The sequence below is a fragment of the Thermobia domestica genome, chromosome 12 (genome assembly GCF_964235325.1).
Source record: "Thermobia domestica chromosome 12, izTheDome1.hap1.1, whole genome shotgun sequence".
Taxonomy (NCBI): Eukaryota; Metazoa; Arthropoda; class Insecta; order Zygentoma; family Lepismatidae; genus Thermobia; species Thermobia domestica.
Window position 1 is genome coordinate 199,988,156 of NC_137465.1, and position 19,818 is coordinate 200,007,973.

A 19,818-nucleotide genomic window follows, 5' to 3' on the forward strand; every position below is an offset into this window, starting at 1 on the left:
ATGAAAGATAAGTGAAATGGTGGAAATAAGAATGTGGGAGGAAACGGGAGAACCCAGAGAAAACCCACGAGCACGGTGTTTGTCTATCATTAACTCCACACGGCGCGAAAGGTAGGGAAAAAAGAGGAAAAAAGATGTGAAATAAATGCTCGCCTTGTATCCCACGGTGAGTCCTAAATATATCAGTATAATTATCGACTACTCTCTTACTTTCCACCACTGTCGTTTATGAACACGAAGACAATTTTCTACTCTTTATACACCGTGGGTGGTTTACCGAGGATGGATGCATCCAGTTTGAAATGACTATTCTATATGATGCGAGTATTTTGCACCAACACTGGAAGTATTTTAACTTCTTTTTAAAAAAATACCCGTTTTGCGCCATACCTGTCGCAGTTTATTCTATTAGCCTTATACAGGATGAGCCTGAAAGATATACACAAACTTCGCGAAGTGATTCGTGACATTAAAAGAAGGAGAAAAGTCCTGTTAAATGTTGTTGAATTCCGCGTCGTGTAAGACTAGCAGGGATGCCAGCTTGGAATCGAATGCGACACCATACACGACTCGAAATTCGACAAGATGCGAGATGACATTTTGTCTTCTTTCATGTTACGAATCATCTCCCGTTGTATATGCACAATGTGCATTGCACATCATTCTGTTCCGTTCAAATTGTCACGATTAGATTTTCGATTCCAAGTTGGTACCCCTGCCTCTCTTACACGACGCGAAAAATTGACAATATCCAAGAGCACTTTTTGTACTCTTTTTATGTCATGAACACCCTCCCAGAGTTCGTGCACATCTTTGAGGTTCGTCCTGTATATAAAGGTAATTGTTCCTTTTTCATTTCAAGAATAAATGTCCTCACGAGTGCCACATGTTAGGCACATAAATAACCTGGTATATAAACTTATTGAAAATAAGTTGACAAGTTTTCAAACTGTTCCGAAAATTGAGGAAATTTTCATAACTTTAACTTCACATACCTTAAATCTAGTTCGTTTACATGTTCAACACAAACATATATGTTGGGAATTATCTTCTAATTATAACACTTGAATCGAGGGGCTTTGTATTATGCCGTTATGAAGAAGATATGTAGTGTTTATAATTGATTCAAAGAAGAGTTTTTCATCAGACAACTAGGATAAGAAAGTAAAATTTAGTATAAAAGCTGCCTATTCAGAAAGGTTACAAATTCAGGCTCTTTCAAACATTTTACTTCTTGTAGGCACTTCCAATAATAATTTAATTACTTGTTTTCTATTTATGCAATGGGGAAATTAACAAATCGATTAAACTGTTTAATATGATTTTTTTCTTTTTTAAATCGTTATCATTTTGGTCTTACTGAGATTTTATCATTACAATATCATTAAAATGGGTAAAAATTATAACTTACAATTGTTTCCACAAAAGAAAGTGACTATACGTCTTAAAACAATTTTCTAACATAATTACGGTAATACTTACAATTAGCTTGATTTAATTCTATCGATTTTGATTCATATAACTTAATCCTTCACATACCGTTAGGAGAAAATGAGATTTCAAATATACTTACCGATATTCTCTATAATCCAATTTCTGCCTCACAAGGAACCAGTATTTCACTTATGGTTCAATGTATTTTGTTCTGTACTTGTTGGTCTCCAAGAAAAAATCCAATACGTTTAATTATGACTGAAATATGTAGTATAAATAGTTAAGAAGAAACGAATTGCAAAAGTAAAAATAGTTCAGGAAGTACGTCTTGTAAAATTATCCTCTAAACTCGTATAGGAAATGTGGGCTTCTGCGCTTAAGTCTTAGCCTCTCTTTAAGGACAATAAGAGTAGCATATACATAACCTGTAAATGTATATTTTTGTAACACAAAAGTAAATACTATGTTATTCTATTGATTTCTATCTAAATATGTTCGTGGGCCAAACAACATTAATATTAGGTCATTTATTACTAATAGGTTGGAGATAAACTATAATAAGGTCAAAACGTATAGATTTGTCTGTCGTGCAACATGGAATTTCTATTTACGTAATATATAATCAAGTATTTCATAAATAATATCTCCTCGTATCAAATAGTGTGTTCAATTTGATCAATGAATTCTCTTGTTTTCTTTACTAGTTGACTTTTTAAAGTTATTTTTTCTTACAAAAGCTCACCCAATACTTTTCATTTGGCACCAGATACTATCGTATAATGATTTGAAAACATCACATGTGAGAAACATTTGAACTCATGTTATAAAAAAATACATACTGATTATTGAACTTATCCAAAAGAAACTCTTTATCTAAGGCCGATCGAGATTTGTAACTTTTAAGGAGAAATGAATAGTCTTCAACGTTGCTTTTAATTGAGTAAACACGATCAGTTTTGTTTATTACAAAATACGAATACTCTTTGCGAGTAATTTACCCAATCAATATTCTATACTTTGTTGATCAGAAGTACTGTATAATAGCAGAACAAGAAAAAATAAACTTTTGTTCCCTCATAGAGTAAAATTGTTAGAATTCTTGTTTATATGATTGGGAACTTGGTTTTTTTTTTGTGGAACTACATTTCTTTATTTCAACATTTATTCACTTCATTATAAATAATATAAAAAACTTAAATAACGCTTCTATGAGATTTATTCTCCATTGTCTTGTTGAAAGAATATAAAATCGAGCTACTGGTCTACAGAAGTCCACTGATCTTACCTTTCCCATTATTTCACCATCACGCAGGAAAGCACAACCCTATCGCTATATTTTAGCTAACGTTGTATATAACATCCAAATCGTAAATGACTGTTCTGAAGGAACGTTAGCACAGTGTCAAACCGCACTCTTTGAAGTCTATTTGCAATGGTATTTAATTTAATCACAAAAATTTAAGATAACGAACAGCTTTAACAATGAAATGAGATACATATTTTTCCAATATAAGCATTAATAAAATATTTTTAAAAAACATATACAGTGATACCACCCTTAACGGACATCTCTCAATAACGGACACTATTTTTGTACTGGCCAAACTTTATATTCCCTTATGGAACAAAACCCTCCCTTTTACAGACACTCAGATACGGACGCGGACAGTCCTTTTTCCTCAGACGTTTCAATAACCTTTTCATAACGGACAGAATTATTTTCAATTCTGCGATATATTATTCCTCACAAGCATATCTACCATGCGTATAGATCTGGTGAACCATCCAACAGAACAGCTTCAAGCTGAACTTCAAATTTCTCTTTGAAGTTCACTCGCAATAAACTGCTTTCTGCACGTAATAAACTGCTTTCTGGTGGAAATTCTAGAAAAAGTTCAATACCCGATAACACTCATGGAGAGTCAGTCGTATGGCCAAAAATTCTTTGCGAACTATCTTCCCTTCCCTAACAAATTTAGTTCTTTTGCCTCTGGGCCTTGCATTTTCCCCGTCAATTTCATAGATAAAAAAAACAAACATTGTTTGTTTTACAATAACATTTTCAACGAGCAATGTTTCCTCTCTTATGTTTTTTGGAAAAGCAAGATTTTTCCTTTACTTATGATACTGGAACAAGTCTGGGGTGGGGTTTTCCAGGCTTCCTTTTTTACTTTCCCTAAGATATTCTTTGTGAATTGGGCTGGGTCAATAAACATATACACTCTCATATGCTTTTTCATCCATTCCTCCAACGAACCTATCACACCAGTACACAAACACACACACACACACACACACACACACACACACACACACACACACACACACATGTTTCTTCTGCAACCGAACTGACGATCCTCAGAGGACACATGTCAATAAGTTTTATAACCCTTGTAGAAGAAAAGGTATGCCTTTTTCGATAAACAAAAGAGTTTAGCCGATTAGTTGGTTCTTAACGCATCTTTTGAGAAGGTTCTGAGAATTTGAAATAAATGATAAACTCTTACAGGGTGATGACATATACTTAAGAAAGTTAACACACGCATTTCCATGAATTTCTCCTTTATCCCTCCCAGTAATTCCAATAGGTACCAAATAGAGTATTTGCATATTGAATTTTACGTACTTAAGTTCATACACAATGTATTTACTGTAGATTACAACACACAATTACCGTTCTTAGAAATTAAATTTCTGTAATCTCTCTGTAACTGACACCTCTCAATAACGGACAAAAAATCATGTCCCATTGGCGTCTGTTATTCAGAGGTTTCACTGTATTACGTTTTAAAGAAACAGATATATTTTTTTAATTCAATTATAACTGAAAAATTATGTAATTGAGTTTTACATCTCACAACAATGTTCTGTATCCAAAATGAGGCAGATTATAATAAAAATGAATGAATATGAAAGGACGTGGTAGTATGAGAATGCTCAAGTAAACAGAATGACCCCTCTAATCCTAAATGTATAATGTGGTTCACCATAAACGAGCATAGCTTGGGATCAGGCAAGGGATTCCTCATATCAGAAGTGAGTGTTACATCATTGCGTTACCGTATCGCCGTTCATCAGTTTAAATTAGGACTGAACAGTATTTCTATTTCTGTGCCCACATCTGATATATCGTTTTTTTTATTTTAGTTTTTTAAAATTCAAATTGGTAAATCTTTAAAGTACTTTTAAGTATTGTAATAATAAAAACCGCAATTAAGCAAAATCCACTTTATGCTAAGCATTCTATTATGTGTATCTGGAGGATTACCGTTACCAAATTTAAAAAAAAGTTAAATTAGGCCAAATATGTATAATTCCCAAAATAACACTTTTTAGAGATTCGTTAGCTTATGCTCTGAAATTCGTAGTGCTACCTATTTGAAGGAGTGTTTTATCCACCACCTTACATTTGAAATTCCAAAGGATAAAAATCGGAAGGACGTGTTTTGGATTGTGCTAAGTATCTCTGAAAATTTTGGTAAGTCTATCTCTTTGCGTTAGACAGTAGAGTGTTACAAAATATAATACTGTATATTTATGAATTTAAAACGAGTTTTTTGTAGCAATTCCACGTCCAAAACTATAGGATCATCTCTTGTTCGCGACATATTATATAAGGTTGTTTGTTATTGAATAGGAACATGAACTTCCATTACATTTATCCTCCCTTATCACTTTAACCCTAGAACGCAGAACACGGGTCAAAAATGACCCAACAGTAATTTATGTGTACTTTTTAGCCCGTAATATTTCTTGCACTGTAGTTGCTCTCTGTGACATCTTCTATTGGTTTGTTTACAACATAAAAATAATGTACTTAAGTTTTTTGGTTTGCATTTAATTTTAAGATTTTATTATATACATTTATATACGTATTATACATATCATGGGTCATTTCTGACCCTTGGTATATTTTAGTATTAGACTGGAATTTTATATTAGTATTAGTATATAATAATACTAATCTATATTAGTATTAGATTAGTAATTTACTATAACAAATTAGTAGTTGTTTTACTAAAATGTAATTATATTAGTAGTAGTATTACTAATATTAGTCTTATACTTTGAATAAGATATTTTTAGAAATATATACTCTGAACACACTAATCCTTTCGATGGCTAACAGATGACTCTTAGTTACAATTGCTTCTTGTGAGTGTTCTAAACTGTCTACAAAAAACTCGTGTACTAGAAAAAATGAAATCTTTGAGTTTCACGTCCCACGGTTATGCCGGTTAGGCTAAAGGAGACGGTGATGATGAGTAATGAATGAAATGGTGGAATGAAGAAAGTGGGAGGAAACGGGAGAACCCCGAGAAAACCCACGCACGCGGTGTTTGTCCACCACAAAGTTCACTTGGCGGGGGCTGGGATCGAACCCGGGACCCCAAGCTCCAGAGGTGAACGCTCTACCACTGAGCCACCGCGGCCCCCTCGTGTACTAGAATACAAAGATTTGTTTATATTTTAAATGTTTCATTATCATTTGTTCATTGGAAAATAAATTTTCTGCCATTCTACGCAATATTTACAATCTGCGATACATTTTTAACATGTTCAATAAAGTATTTTCTTTTTGTGCTTCTTCCTTGGCAACTATAAGCATCTCTGAACATGGACTCGAGCAACTATAAGCATCTCGATAATATTCACAAAATGCTCAATACCTGCACTGTCAAACGACAAAGTCGTAGATGGCCTATGGTCATTTGGTTCAATATGTTAGATGCTGGAGCTCTGAATGCCTGTATTTTATTTATTGTACTACACCTAAACTATTACAAGAACGTGATGTATCAGGGAAGGTTATTTCTCACAGGTTTGTGTGACGAACTTGTCAAACCATACATCATAATCAGTAAGAATACACCTACACTTCAAAAATGTGTTTTGGTTGCTATGGAAAGGATTGGAGTCAATTGTGTTGAGAAAGAAGGACCTCAACCAGTAACGGCAAGTAAAAAAAGGAAGAGGTCCCAGAAATGTCCCATAAACAAAGAAAGTCTTTCATAGTTTGCATAAACTGTGAAAATTGTGTGTGTGCTGAGCATTCAGTACCATTTGTTTTTGTGAAGACTGCAGCGGCTAGTAAGATGCCAGTAATATCACATAAAGACAGAAAGTCTTCAAAGACTCAAAGTATGAGGTGCAAAAAGTGTGTGTGTAGTAAACATTCAGTTCCATGTGTTGCTTGTGAAGAATGAAACGGTCGGTAGAAAAAGGAAGAGATGCCAGAAATGTCCCACAAACAAAGATAGAAAGTCTTCCAATGTTCGCATAAAGTATGAAAAATGTCAGTTGCATTAGTTCTTTGTGAAGACTGCAAATATTGAAAAGAAGGGCCTGCAATGTAAATACTTTGAAACCGTATTCAGAAAATATATTTTAGAAATTGTAAGTTTGTAGACATAAGAACTTTGAACTGATAACTACATTAGCTAACAATATTTATTTTTAATCTGTAACTTGACTTAATACTTGCTAATGTATAGTCAAAACAATACATTTTCATGCTGTAGTATATATAATAATAATAACGCCTTGAAACAAAACAGTAAAATGCATTATAAATAAAGAACTCAATCAAAAAACATTGAATTAATGAGACAACATAAATAAAATGTCTTAAACATACCAAATACGTCTATACAATTGAAATTGAGTATGGGTCAAAAAAGACCCATATTATGGAAACTACGGTACAATTCATGTCATGCGTTCTAGGGCTAACTTAGAACGTTAGCAGTTTCAGTGGATCTTTATACTGAGGAAGACTAATGCATTTATATATATATCTGATCGTATTTTAGTGTACTTTAATAGCAAGTTATAAGTGTTTGCTGCAGAGGTATTTTTAAAAGTAATCCTATTCTTAAAAAATGAGGGGTCAATTCGAAATCATCTTGGATTCAGAAATATGCGATAATTTGGGAAGGGTTTGTTTTAATTTATTATTTAATATGGGACTTTGTCACGACATATGGTGAATATAACATATATAAATGCTATATAGTATTTATGCTTATCATCCATTTTTCCTTTATAACAGAAAATGTTAGATATTGCCGTATTAGGCGCTACGGACTTAATTTTTAAGCATTTTAAGACACAGCATCTTTAAGACGCGCCTTAATTTTTAAGCATCTTTTAAAAACAATACCGTAACATTTTTACAATTTTTATTATTAGATTGCAAATCCAAACTAAAAAGGATTCTTAGTTTATAAAACCGAACTGACATTTAAAATTCCTGAAAATAGTTATCTGAACTTTATTCTTCCTCCTCCTCCTTTTTGTGGTCTTCGTTGTCCTCTTCATAAATAAGACGAACTTCACTGCCATCAACAGCATTACTTACCTCCTTTGTTGCATGTTAGAGGCGCTGCGATTCGCCTTGTTTCCAGTTTCTCTCGGAGTTTACGGTCTGTATATTCTAGTCTTTGATTCTGGTTTTATGATGGCAGGGCGGGAGGGAGACAGTGTTAGCAAGCTTGTGAATCCCGGCAACTTATGGTTGTCACATCGGTGCACTGCTGTTGTCAATTGAATCCAATGTTGCCAGATAGAGATAGGTTCCTCGCGGCATCGAATATACGGCCATTTTAAAGACTGCCGGGAAATTTTAATCAAACACTTTACACTTTTATATGCATTTCGAGCATAAGACGCTCCTGAATTTTGGAGGCAAGTTCGTCTGTTAGTCCATAAATTACTGTATAATGTCTGTTCATATATTCAAACCTAACTGAGAATGTTCACCTAAAGAGTTCATTTTGTAATGGTAGTCTCTATAAAACAATACAGGGGAGGTTTATAAAGGTAGTTAGTGAGTTCTTCACATTATATGCCAATAACCAAACTCCGTCTATAAAACTTATCGCGGAAGTATCGTAGGAGTCTGAAACGTAGAGATTTGGATAGGGTACATATTAATTCCTAAGTGAAGTCTTGACCCGAATGCGTAGGTCCCATAATTTTGGAGCTACGGACCTTTAAATTTCACTTATTTATGTTCTCGGCAAACTATAACTCCGAAAAGAAGCATTTGTGCACCCCGGTTAGTCTATACTTTTGTCTTATCTTGGTATCACAAATTACCTTCCAAACGTCAGTTACGTTTTGAAACACCCCATATAATTATTACACTTACATATTTCACTTACATTTCACATAAATTTCCGAGCAAATAGCAAATCTACAAAATATATTTAGTTTTAGAATTTAACATTATATATTAAGATTAATTAAGATATTATTAATAATTCAAGATATTTTTAGGTAATTCCCCGATACCGATAGGTAGTTTCTATATGCAAATATTTATATGTAAAGAACATTCCTTACTAACAAACTAAGCATAACACGAATACAAGGATATGCAAGAACGTTCGAATAGTGTTAAGGGAGATATGATTAAACCACAGTTTGATAAATATCCTCTTCATATTATGGTGAAGGAAAGTGCTGCTTTATTCAGAGTATTAGGTTGAAATTACCATAGTATAAAATGAGATTTTGATAGCCTCTCCGAAGGTTACATGTTGCAAAGTTGTAGGTGCAAAAATGAAGTTATGGCACAAGAAAAATTTGAGAAGTGTGAACTCACATGATAGTAAAGTTCAACATAAATCCAAAGAACTTCAAATGTAGTCCAGCATTCTATAAGAATTTCAGTAACATTATTCATACAATAGATGCAATACAAAGAATTGTCGTGATGTGCTGCAGGTAGTGAGTGTTAATGAGCCGGTATTCCCTTTCTCATTGTCAAATTGGTACAACTTTGTGGCATAGTTCACAAGTAATGGTTTCTGACGAAAGTAGTGTCAAAAGGAATTCTATTAGCGTTGTAACACTATCATCAAGAAATATTGCTCACCATCGTCCACTATGGATTAGTTGGGAGACCACGACCATCAACGAAAGAAGCCATCCCATGATCTCTATGTCAAACCCAAACACCCGTCCAGAAAAGAAAGAGAGGTACTCCCTGAAGATAATGGTAAAGAGAATGACAAACAATATGCACGACACTTCATCTTCTGTTCGCGTCAGTGAAAATCCATCAATTTGTACATATACGTTCGTTTTGAAGTAAAGAAGGAAAAAGAGGGAAGAAAAGGAGAGACTCAAACAGCAATAAGTACACATGTTTGAACATCTGCAATGCCATTTCTATGTCGCGTTTACCAGCTAGGTATGTTACTGCGAAAATTGCATTAAAGAGCACACGCAAATTACATTCTAAATACGGGGTTAATTCAGACATCATTGTCAAAGTTCCATACATGATGGAAGCGCTATGGAACTGCAAGGTAATTGTATAACACATCTAAGTAACGTGACTATTTACATTATAGGTAATGGACAGGACACTATTACTCATTTAGCTGCTGATCATCAAGAAAAAAATGTAAATGAATAGGGAAATAAAAAATGGCCTCTTAAATCATTACGAAATAATAAAATTTCTATCTAAACATGTTATCCACGCTAAAGGTTCAAGTGGAAAAACTATCAAGAGATTACAGTCTAGTTATGAAAAAATCTTGTTTAGCATCTTAAATAATTATTTTCGTATACTTGCTTTTCCCACCACTTCAAGTGGAACGTCTTCTTCTCCTAAGGAACCAGCATGTCATATTGCGTTAAGAATTACCTGGAATTGAATCTCGATCTCATAAACAAAATTCTCATTTGTTAATATGACTTATGGAAATAAACTAATATGAACAACTGATGTATGAATATTTTTCTGTTGAGTAAAAAACGCAGAGCAAATGTGTTTTATTGCAGAATATTTTATTTCATGTTATATGTTTTTGTGTGTTAGGTATATTTTTAAAATATTGTTATAATGAATTAAATATTGATACTCTACTTTACGATATTTTTGGAAGTAGTTTTTTGATTCTTCTAGTATTTCTCTAATAAATAGTAGTTTACGTGATATGAACTGTATGTATCCTTACAATCCAAAATCCTTACATGTGTTTGTCCAATTTATGTTGTTTATTATAAAACAAGGAAGTGATATTCATACTGCTTAGAAAAAAACAAAAAACAGATAACGTCGGCATCGCACCACAATTATAGGAAGTTTTCCTATACGGAAATAAGGAAGTAAGAGATTGCAGAAAGAGACCTGAGCTAAGCTCTTCGCCTCAATCAAGAAGCACCTGAATCCCGGAAAGGGGTTGTGCTGGTGGAGGACGGAGACTAGACTCGGGGGAGTGGTAATTAAGATTGGAGAGTGGAAGGACATTTGGAGTTTGGAGTTGAACTGAGCTGAACTACCTGTGAGTACTGCATCTATTTGCAATGTTAGATAACCATAATGGTTAAGTTTCTCTGCCATTACGATGTAGTAGATTTCTATAGTTAAGACCATTTGTGGTGTGTGGTGTGATGTCGAAAATATCCAAAAGTAATTGATTATTTCATTTCTTATCCTAAGATGATTAATTACATTCATCCTTGAGTTGTCTAAATACACGGTGTTACAAATTTCAGATGAGCTAGGCTCTACCCCCAAGTATAAAAAGTTTCTAAGATACTAAATCATTCCAGTTAGAAATTTGTAGCACATGTTAATAAGATTATTATTACCATCACAAGATATGTTATCCTTGGTTGTCAATTTCGTCTCATAACAGTGGAAATCCGATAATTGTAGCAAAGAATTTTACTGCATTCCAAAGACATTCTAAATCGCGTTATGATGCAATCGCTGACAATTATTTCTTAAAATAGCAATAAGTAGAAACTTATAAAATTAATCTAACAACATAACTTGATAGGAAGAGTACAGATTATAGAAGAGCAGCATTAATATATATATATATATATATATATATATATATATATATATATATATATATATATATATATATATATATATATATATATATATTCCAAGATTTTCTTAAGTATCTGATGGAATTTTTGCGATGCAGTGTGCTCTGAGACTATATGCTAGTTACCAAGGTCATTGCTAACTTTTTACCAAAAGCATGTGAAGTTGAGTAACAAATAATTACATTGTAATGTCTAGAACGTAAACCATCTGATTCCCAAGAGCTTTATTATTTTGTAAAGTTGAATGTTCTTTAATATCATATTGTAGGAAATAAAGCAAGAGTTCAAGAACACAGAAATAATATTAATGAAAAACTGATGGAATAAAAGTTTAAAGCGAGACAAGATTTGAATCATATGTAACGTGTTAAGTAAGAGAAAATTTAGGGTACAATGACATTTGTAAATAACGTCATTATTTTTATGACCAATGGATTTATGATTAGGATATGCGTATCCTCACAGGATATTGGATTGTTTCTTACCTCATGTACTCTACAATTCACTTTAATCACTAAGATTACTTCTCATATTCATATGCACCGATGCAGAAAGGTATATAACACTGCCAATGTTTGTGACACTAGTAATATTATTCCGACTTCTATGTAAGATGTCATGGTTGATTAGGTATAGTTTGCATGCATCAGCTTTTCATAGTTTAAGATTAAATGTTTGTAACTTAAAGCTGAGGAAGACTGTGTTGATAAAATGGATGATAATGGTGGAATGAAGGAAGAAGGATGAAACTGGAGAATCCCAAGAAAACCCATGTATCTCTGTTTGCTCAACACAAAGTTTATTAGGATCGAAACAGGAACCTTTCGCTACAGATGTGACCATTCTACAACTCAAACTCCGCTACCCCTCATTTGCTTTTGTTATTGCACTCCCCAAGGAACGTTAAAACTAGCAATTAGATACATTCTATCGTTCTTGTTATTCAATGAGATTTAAAAATATATGAAGAATATGAGAGTTAAATACTACAAAGATATCATTATAAAGCTTTAGAATAACTAAGAAAATATTTTGCATAAATAAATAACATTTGTTTCAAGAAATTATTTCTTTCTATGAACAATCCGTAATAGCTAATTGTAATATTTACTGCTAATATATTTCTTGAATATTAAGTTGTCTAAGAAATAAATACATATTATATTCAATTGCGTCTCGCTGAAAAATGGGTTGAGTCTCCTGAGCATAAAACATTTTCTTTTAATGTAATAATCTTCAACCTTATAACAATATGATTATTTTATTTAAAATTTTGAAATTATATTATTAAAGGGTATTTGTACTATTAGATAACTAACCTGTAAAGAACCAAATGTCTTTTGTTCTAAAACTTATACTGTTCTCTGTTATATAATAAGCCCTCTCAAGTGATGGAGTTGGGTAACAATATCATTTAATTACAAGTTTTGTGTGGGAGCAAACGGGGAGGTATATATATACCACTAATAATAATAGCATACACAGTTGTCTTGGTAGCACGCGATATAACGAACATACAGTGATAGATGTCTAGTATGATATGATTTTTCAAACTACAGAACTACAAACTGCAACGAAGAAAAACAGAAATAATTACGCGTAATAATATACTACTATTGTGTAAAACATAATAAACAACTATTAAGTATTTTTTCTGTACTGATACGGTAATACCACGAAAATCCTTTTCATGTACATAATTAGTAATGGAGTCGTCGGATCGAACTTTTCTGTAATGGACTAAGGGACTTCACGTGACCTGATCACACGGTATGACGTCATAAGGGTCAATATTCATATCACTTTATCAGAAGTACCTTGTTCTACGCCCTACATTTTGGCAGAGTTACCTAGGACTAGCTTACATTTTTAAAATTGCCAAAGTTAAAAATTTGATATGGGGCTATAGGACTAAGATATGTACCTTTGCCTGTTTTTAGGGTTCATCTTGTTCCCTTTCATGGATAAAAATTGCAATAATTCAAATTTCGAATGCTTTTGATCTACCTTATCGTCTTTGATGATCATATGGGTATGTACAGCGGTACATTCCCATTCATAACGCATTGGTTTATCCATATTAAAATTTGGGAATGGTACCCCTTAAATTTTATAAATTGTTATATTATAAAATTTGTCATATTAGTATTGGGCTCTAGTAAATACCACTATAAATTTGCAGGTCCCGTTCATCTCGTTCTGATTCATTGCTAAAAATTGCCAAAAAATCAAATTTTCAGAGGGTTTTTACATATTGTATCATCTTTGGTGAGATCATAATGAATTGTACAGGGGTCCCCTTCCTTTTATAAGATGGGAGACCCGGGTTCGATTCCCGGCGGGAGCTCATGTGGTTCGGATTCCACTTTTATCAGTAGGTCCACGTCTCATATAGCATCGCTGCTGAACGGGACGTTAAACTCAAAATCAACTCAACTCCTTTCATAAGATATGAGTACCTTGGCTCACACCTTATAATTTGGCAGGGGTAACTAGGACCACTGCATTCAATTTTGGAAATTGCCAAATTAGAAATATGGTATGGCACCATACTATGTATTATTTCAAGTTTGGGTGATCCATCTCATTTCCTTTCATGGGAAAATTTAGTGAAATGAAAATTGCGTTGATTTAGACTTATTTTATCTTCCTTGATAAATTCCTATTACCTCATATACTTATTTGGGTGTGTCCAGCAGTCCATTCCCTTACATAAGGCATAGGTACATTTTGAATATTTGGGAGGGGTACCTATTAACATTTATTAAATCTTAAAATTGTCAAAAACAAGAAGTGGTAAATTTTCTCTTGCACCCACTGTAAACTTCGGTGTCTCTTCTTGTTCCCATTTATAGGTGGCAAATATTAGTACGGTCATGCGGTCACGCAATTCACCTAATCTATTTTTCTCGATCAGTATTTATTACCTTGGGCGAGTAAGTGTCCATTCTCTTTTATAAGAGTAGATGTCCCGGCGTATAGATGGCCGAGTCAGCAAAAAATTATCTTGTTTTCCTAGAAATCGATATCATTTCCTGGAATTGGAAGGCAAGTTTCGACAAGCCTTTAGTTGCTATGTTCATAGCCTTTTACGGGTAGTACAGAAGCGCGTGGGAAAATTTTGGTTTATTTGAACCCCCGTTACCCCCTACTCCTCTTTAGTTGCTATGTTCATAGCCTTTTACGGTTACCACAGAAGCCCGTGGGAAAATGTTGTTTTGCTGTTGCTATGCTCATAGTCTTGGACGCCTACCAGATGTAGAAAACAAGATAAAACATGAATTTTCGTGTTCTTGTCGTTTATTGGCTAATAATTTGAATCCCCAAACCCCTCACCCCTCCTGCGAAGAGCGTAAGCGGAACGTATGTGCTTGTGTAGATCATTCTGTTAGCAGCTGTTGCAAAGGAAGAAACGTCAAAAATTTTAAAGATGTCATCGTCAATGAGTTTATTAGATAAACTTAATAAGCCATCAATGGTACCCTTTACAAAAATGCGAGATTTGGAGATTGGAGTACCATTTCGTATTGTAAACTGTGAGATAATTACAACGGTATATGGTAGGAAGGCCTGTGTGACATTTGAAGGAGGTGAAAAAGTGATTTTACCTGGACGTTGTACTGAAAAATTGGAAGCAGATAATGGTGCATTATTAACGTATTTACAAAGTGGGAATGTCTGTTTAATATATAAAGGAATGAAGATTAATGTATCTGGACGTAACATGCACGATCTTGAATTTACTGAACTGGTTTACTCATCGTAAGTGTATGGTGACATGTACAAACAAGATGAAACATGAATTTTCCTCTTCCCCCCCCTCCTCTTCATGCATGCGCAGTCATCTGTATGCATAGTGTCGTTATTCTGTACTGACCAGCGACTGGAGTAACATGTCTTTGAGTGCTTGTGCGTCAACTATGGATACCAAGAAAGAGTACTTGTTAAATGTTGAATATGGACTTAATTCAATGAAAACCAAATTAATTTGCATTGGACTGGATAGTGATACATTTGAACCAGTGATTCGTGTTGGCAAAGGACTTGTGTTTGGAGTGGAGTTAAATTTGGCAGAGTGGGAGAAACTTGTACATTTAACCCCATTTGTTACGGACTATTTAAATTCTCAAGTGGAAATTACATTTATAAAATCTCTTGGTCGAAAAAACGAACTGGTGGTACGAAAACTAATGGGTGAAAAATTAGTGATGTTAGAGAAGAAAGGAACACTTCATGCTCCTCGAAACACTGTGTACTTAACTTCAAGTGATTGGCTTTATTTCTTGGAAATATTACCATGTATTGAACATGCTGTGAAAAACAGTAAAGTTTGTAGTGTTGTGCTACGTGAATATTTTGACTTGTGTACAGATACTATTCGTAATCATGTACAATCGCAGTGTCTTACATGCAGAGGACTTGCCGGAATCCATACCTGTGTAGATGAACAGAGTATTATTAATGGTATGAACATTAGTTTTCCAAGTGTCTCTCTTGATAAGAACAGTGATGTGAACATTGATGGTGAACGATTAAAATTGGAAATGAAAGTATTTTGCAAACAAAAACTCATAGACTCAATTATGGCTGATTTATTTGATAGTGTATCGACACAGCCATGGTGGGGGGAAACCGAAACTCAACCTTCGGAGGGTGTCAATGAAGTGAACGACTCTTCATAAAGAAGAAGAAAGTTGTTTTGTTTTTTTTTCATGTATGCTAAACAACGTAATATCAAATGTAATAAAAATATATATAGTGAAAAGTGAAATGTTTTATTTGTGTGTGTGTTTTGTGTTCGTTTCATACACCTCAATATGTTAGGATTTTAAAATTTTTTATAAGAAAAAAATCCTAACATATTTTTTCCTCGTATATTATAAGTGATACGTATAATAATAATAATAATAATCATAATGAATTCAAATTCTTGAAATGAATGTTAAAATAAAAATTAGTATTTGAAATTATTATTATTATACAACTTTGTCTTAAGTATGATAGGACTTTTTTAATTTTTAAAAAGGAACTCAAATAATTAATATTAAAATTTTAAAAACAAAAGTCCTATCATAATAATAATAATAATATTGAATTCACATACTTGATTTAATTTACGAAAGAATAACTGATTAAGTATTTGAATTCATTATTATTATTATGTAGTTATATGATTACATCATTGAATTAAAAAATCAGTTTTAGAATCTTTTTTTTTAAATCACTATGAAATTCTTTAATTCAATGACTTAAAAATATGTTTTATGATATGTGTATTTAATTACATAACTGATCATAAAACATATTTATTTATTAGGAAACGGAGAAAATAAGAAATAAAACATTTGTTTTCAAAGAGAAAAAATAATACAAAGTGTTTATTGTTGATGAAACTATTTACACAATTAAAACGACGGTAAGTATAGTACATTTTAAAAGAACGTTAGATTTTGTTTCCACTGTCCATGTGATGATAACTTTACAACTGCCATATACTGTTCACTGATGATACTACTGCTGTTGATGTTGATGATGAAACGTAGATACAAGTCAATCTGAACATTGAAGATGATGTCCATACACACGATGACGATCTTTTACTCTCTGAAATGAAAAAAAATTGAAAAACAAACTTAAAATTTATTTTATCTATAATCATGAACAAATAATAATACATACAAACACATTATAATAAAGAAGAAGAAGAAGAAGAAATGGCTATCTGCAATAATATGAAAAGAAAGTAATCAAAACAAACGAAGAAGAAGAATGAAGACATGATTACCTGTAAAAGTAAATACAGCAAACGACGATCATTTTTTTCTGGAGTTGATGAGAAAGTGTAATGAAATTCATTTAAGGACTTTCCTTTAGCTTTGAAGCATAGGAAAAGATATGAATAATGTCCACATAGGGATGATTTTACACTTTGAATTTGTTTATTATTAAATGTATAAGAAGTGGAATTTCTACGTAGAAATTGAATATGATGCATTACATATGGAGGAAATCCAAATGTATCGAAGTAGTGGGCACGGCCATCAGTATGAATATATACGGAAATCCAGTGTGTGCCAAGTTTGTTCGAGGGATCTGTATTTATGATGATAGCTGCAGGTAGTGGAACATGTGCTGGTAATTCATTGGCTGCATATACGCCAACGAAATGATTGTGAAATAAAGAATTTGTTTGCAAAGCATTCAATAAATCTAGTGTAGAGGACATCATGTATAAAAATGCAGACATGTACATATATGATATGATATTTAAATAACGTACCTTTAAAAATCCATGATGATGTTCCTCTGATGATCCACTTCTAAGAGAGATTGGAATTCTCCATACACAATGCAGGAGATAGGTGCTGGTAGAGGCTTCGTAAAATGAACTTCCAGACGAACACACCCATGACGTATAAGATTCCAATGCTGCACAGCGCTGGCTTCTCCATCTTGAGTAATGTCGAAAACAAAGATAGTGTATCCTTGTGGAAAGTCAAGGCGAGGAATATTGTTGCCATGATTTGAAAAGTGAATGCCTGATCCACAGAATAAGGTATGATATGAGGAAACATAGAGGTTGTTTTCGAAAATTGGTTGTAATGGTTTTGAAGGTACAGGTTTTCCATCAATGTATAGAGAGAAGAAATTGATGTCAAAATGTTTGAAATGAAATGGATTTGAAGTTATTGTTCCTGTATAGGCATCATTTTGTGTAAACGCCACAATCACTCGAGTTGGTAATACTCCCATAAATAAATTATCTATTGTTTTTGATTGAAGATCCTTTGGAATGACGAACGACTTCATTTGCACTCTTGTGAGAGGATATTTGGCTGTTGTTGATTGTAGAAGCTTGTTATGTGCTAGTTTTATTGTAGGACTAACATTAATCTTTTTAATATGTAAAGCAGCGTCTAAAATGTTCACTTTAGCCTCAACAGACGCATCACTAGCGATGAGACAAAAGTTTGGCTTTGCAGGAATTAACTTGAGACGTAATTCTACTCCTTGGATTAAAAATTTATCTTGATTAAAAATATCACAATGAAGATGTCCAAGCATGTCGAATTTTGCACTTTTTTTTTTGTTAATTCATAACGTTGTTGAAATCCTTTATTACCACTAGATGTTGCATCCATATGTCCAGCAGTATCTTGAAACCAGAATGCACATTGAAGATGAGTATTTTTAGCAGAATCATCATAATTTAACAGTTTTTCAATGTATGATCGATATGGATGATTATGAGATGGAAATGAAATCAGTTTGTTATTTAAATACACTTCCACTTCACTGAACATAGAATTTAAAAAGTCATTAATAGGAGCCACAGCTTTATCACTTTCACCAAATGCTGATCCATCAGGCTTAACGATTTGAGCTTCGATGTAAAGAAGAGTATGTGGTAGATCTATGTATTCATCACTTGTTCCTGGGATGACAAACTCTATAGGAGCATTATCAGCTAGTGAACTGATTGGTTTGTATGTAACAACATGATTATCCAATATACTGGTTTGCGTTGGTTTTGTAGAAAAAATATCTAGTTCACTTTTTACACACTCGCAGGATTGATGATGTAAGAAAGCCATAATGGTGATGATTTAATCAAAGATATCGTGTGATAACTTCCTCTTCTTATAAGACTGATATTTCTTTGTTTTCTGTGTACGTTTCCTCTTGCCCTTCTCCTTCTTCTTCCTGCGCTTGATGATGTGTAATGGTGAAGGGTTAAAGATGGAATGATGTGTAATTCTTCTTTTCCTTCGTTGATATCCAGATCCTAGCATAGATTTCAGTTTATTTTTTGCTTTGTCTTGCAAGACGGATCTCGCTTCACCCATTCGTTGATGAAAGGATTCGTTAATAGGTTGATTGTCGATGATGACATCAGTAATAACGTTTGCTCCAGATTTTAATAATTCCTTTCCTACTGTTTTAGCTCCTTGTTTTACTAGTGGCATGACAGAACGAAATAATCCTCCAAGGAAACTTCCAATACCATGTCCAACTTGATAAGGGGAGCCAACATAAACGTTTCCAGTTCCAGAAAGAGCTTGTTTTTGATAATATTGTAAATATGGATTATTCATATTTGTCGATGTTGACGCACTGGTCGAAAATGTAGTTTAACGCATACAGTTCCGAAAGTGAATGCCAGTGGAGAGCCTGTACTATCTCTTATATCTATTTTGATGTGTTCAAAATGCATCTTCTCTATAGGCACATAATGTGGCGGATTAAAAATTTCTATAACACTACTTCCAAATGTATGATTCACAGGATTCATATTTATGATACGTAATAATGGTGCTACTGTATCTCCAACAAATACAGATTGAATTATATCACAATACACATACATTGTAGATGGAAGTCCTAAACGTAAATTTGGAATGCTTTGGCCTTGTTGCATATCCTTTAAATCAACGCTTGGATCAAACCCCAGCATCGCACTAACACTTGGTGATAATGCAACGTCTACATCTATGTCTTTATGAAGACGTCGTATAAAACAGG

General features: G+C 33.3%; 1 protein-coding gene across 1 annotated transcript; it reads right to left on the minus strand.

Moving 5' to 3' along the window:
• Positions 1-16,679: 16,679 nt before the first annotated feature.
• LOC145665848 (uncharacterized protein F54H12.2-like) lies at positions 16,680-19,314 on the minus strand. Its single transcript, XM_081732962.1, has 2 exons — positions 17,576-19,314; positions 16,680-16,899 (listed from the first exon to the last, which is right to left on the minus strand). Exon 1 carries the CDS (start codon positions 18,358-18,360, stop codon positions 17,578-17,580), a length of 783 nt encoding a protein of 260 aa, XP_081589088.1. The 5' UTR covers positions 18,361-19,314; the 3' UTR covers positions 16,680-16,899; positions 17,576-17,577.
• Positions 19,315-19,818: the final 504 nt, after the last annotated feature.

What these genes read in the sequence shown, in the direction of transcription:
- LOC145665848 (XM_081732962.1), bottom strand. Translation starts at nt 18,360, where the DNA reads ATGCTTGGACATCTTCATTGTGATATTTTTAATCAAGATAAATTTTTA.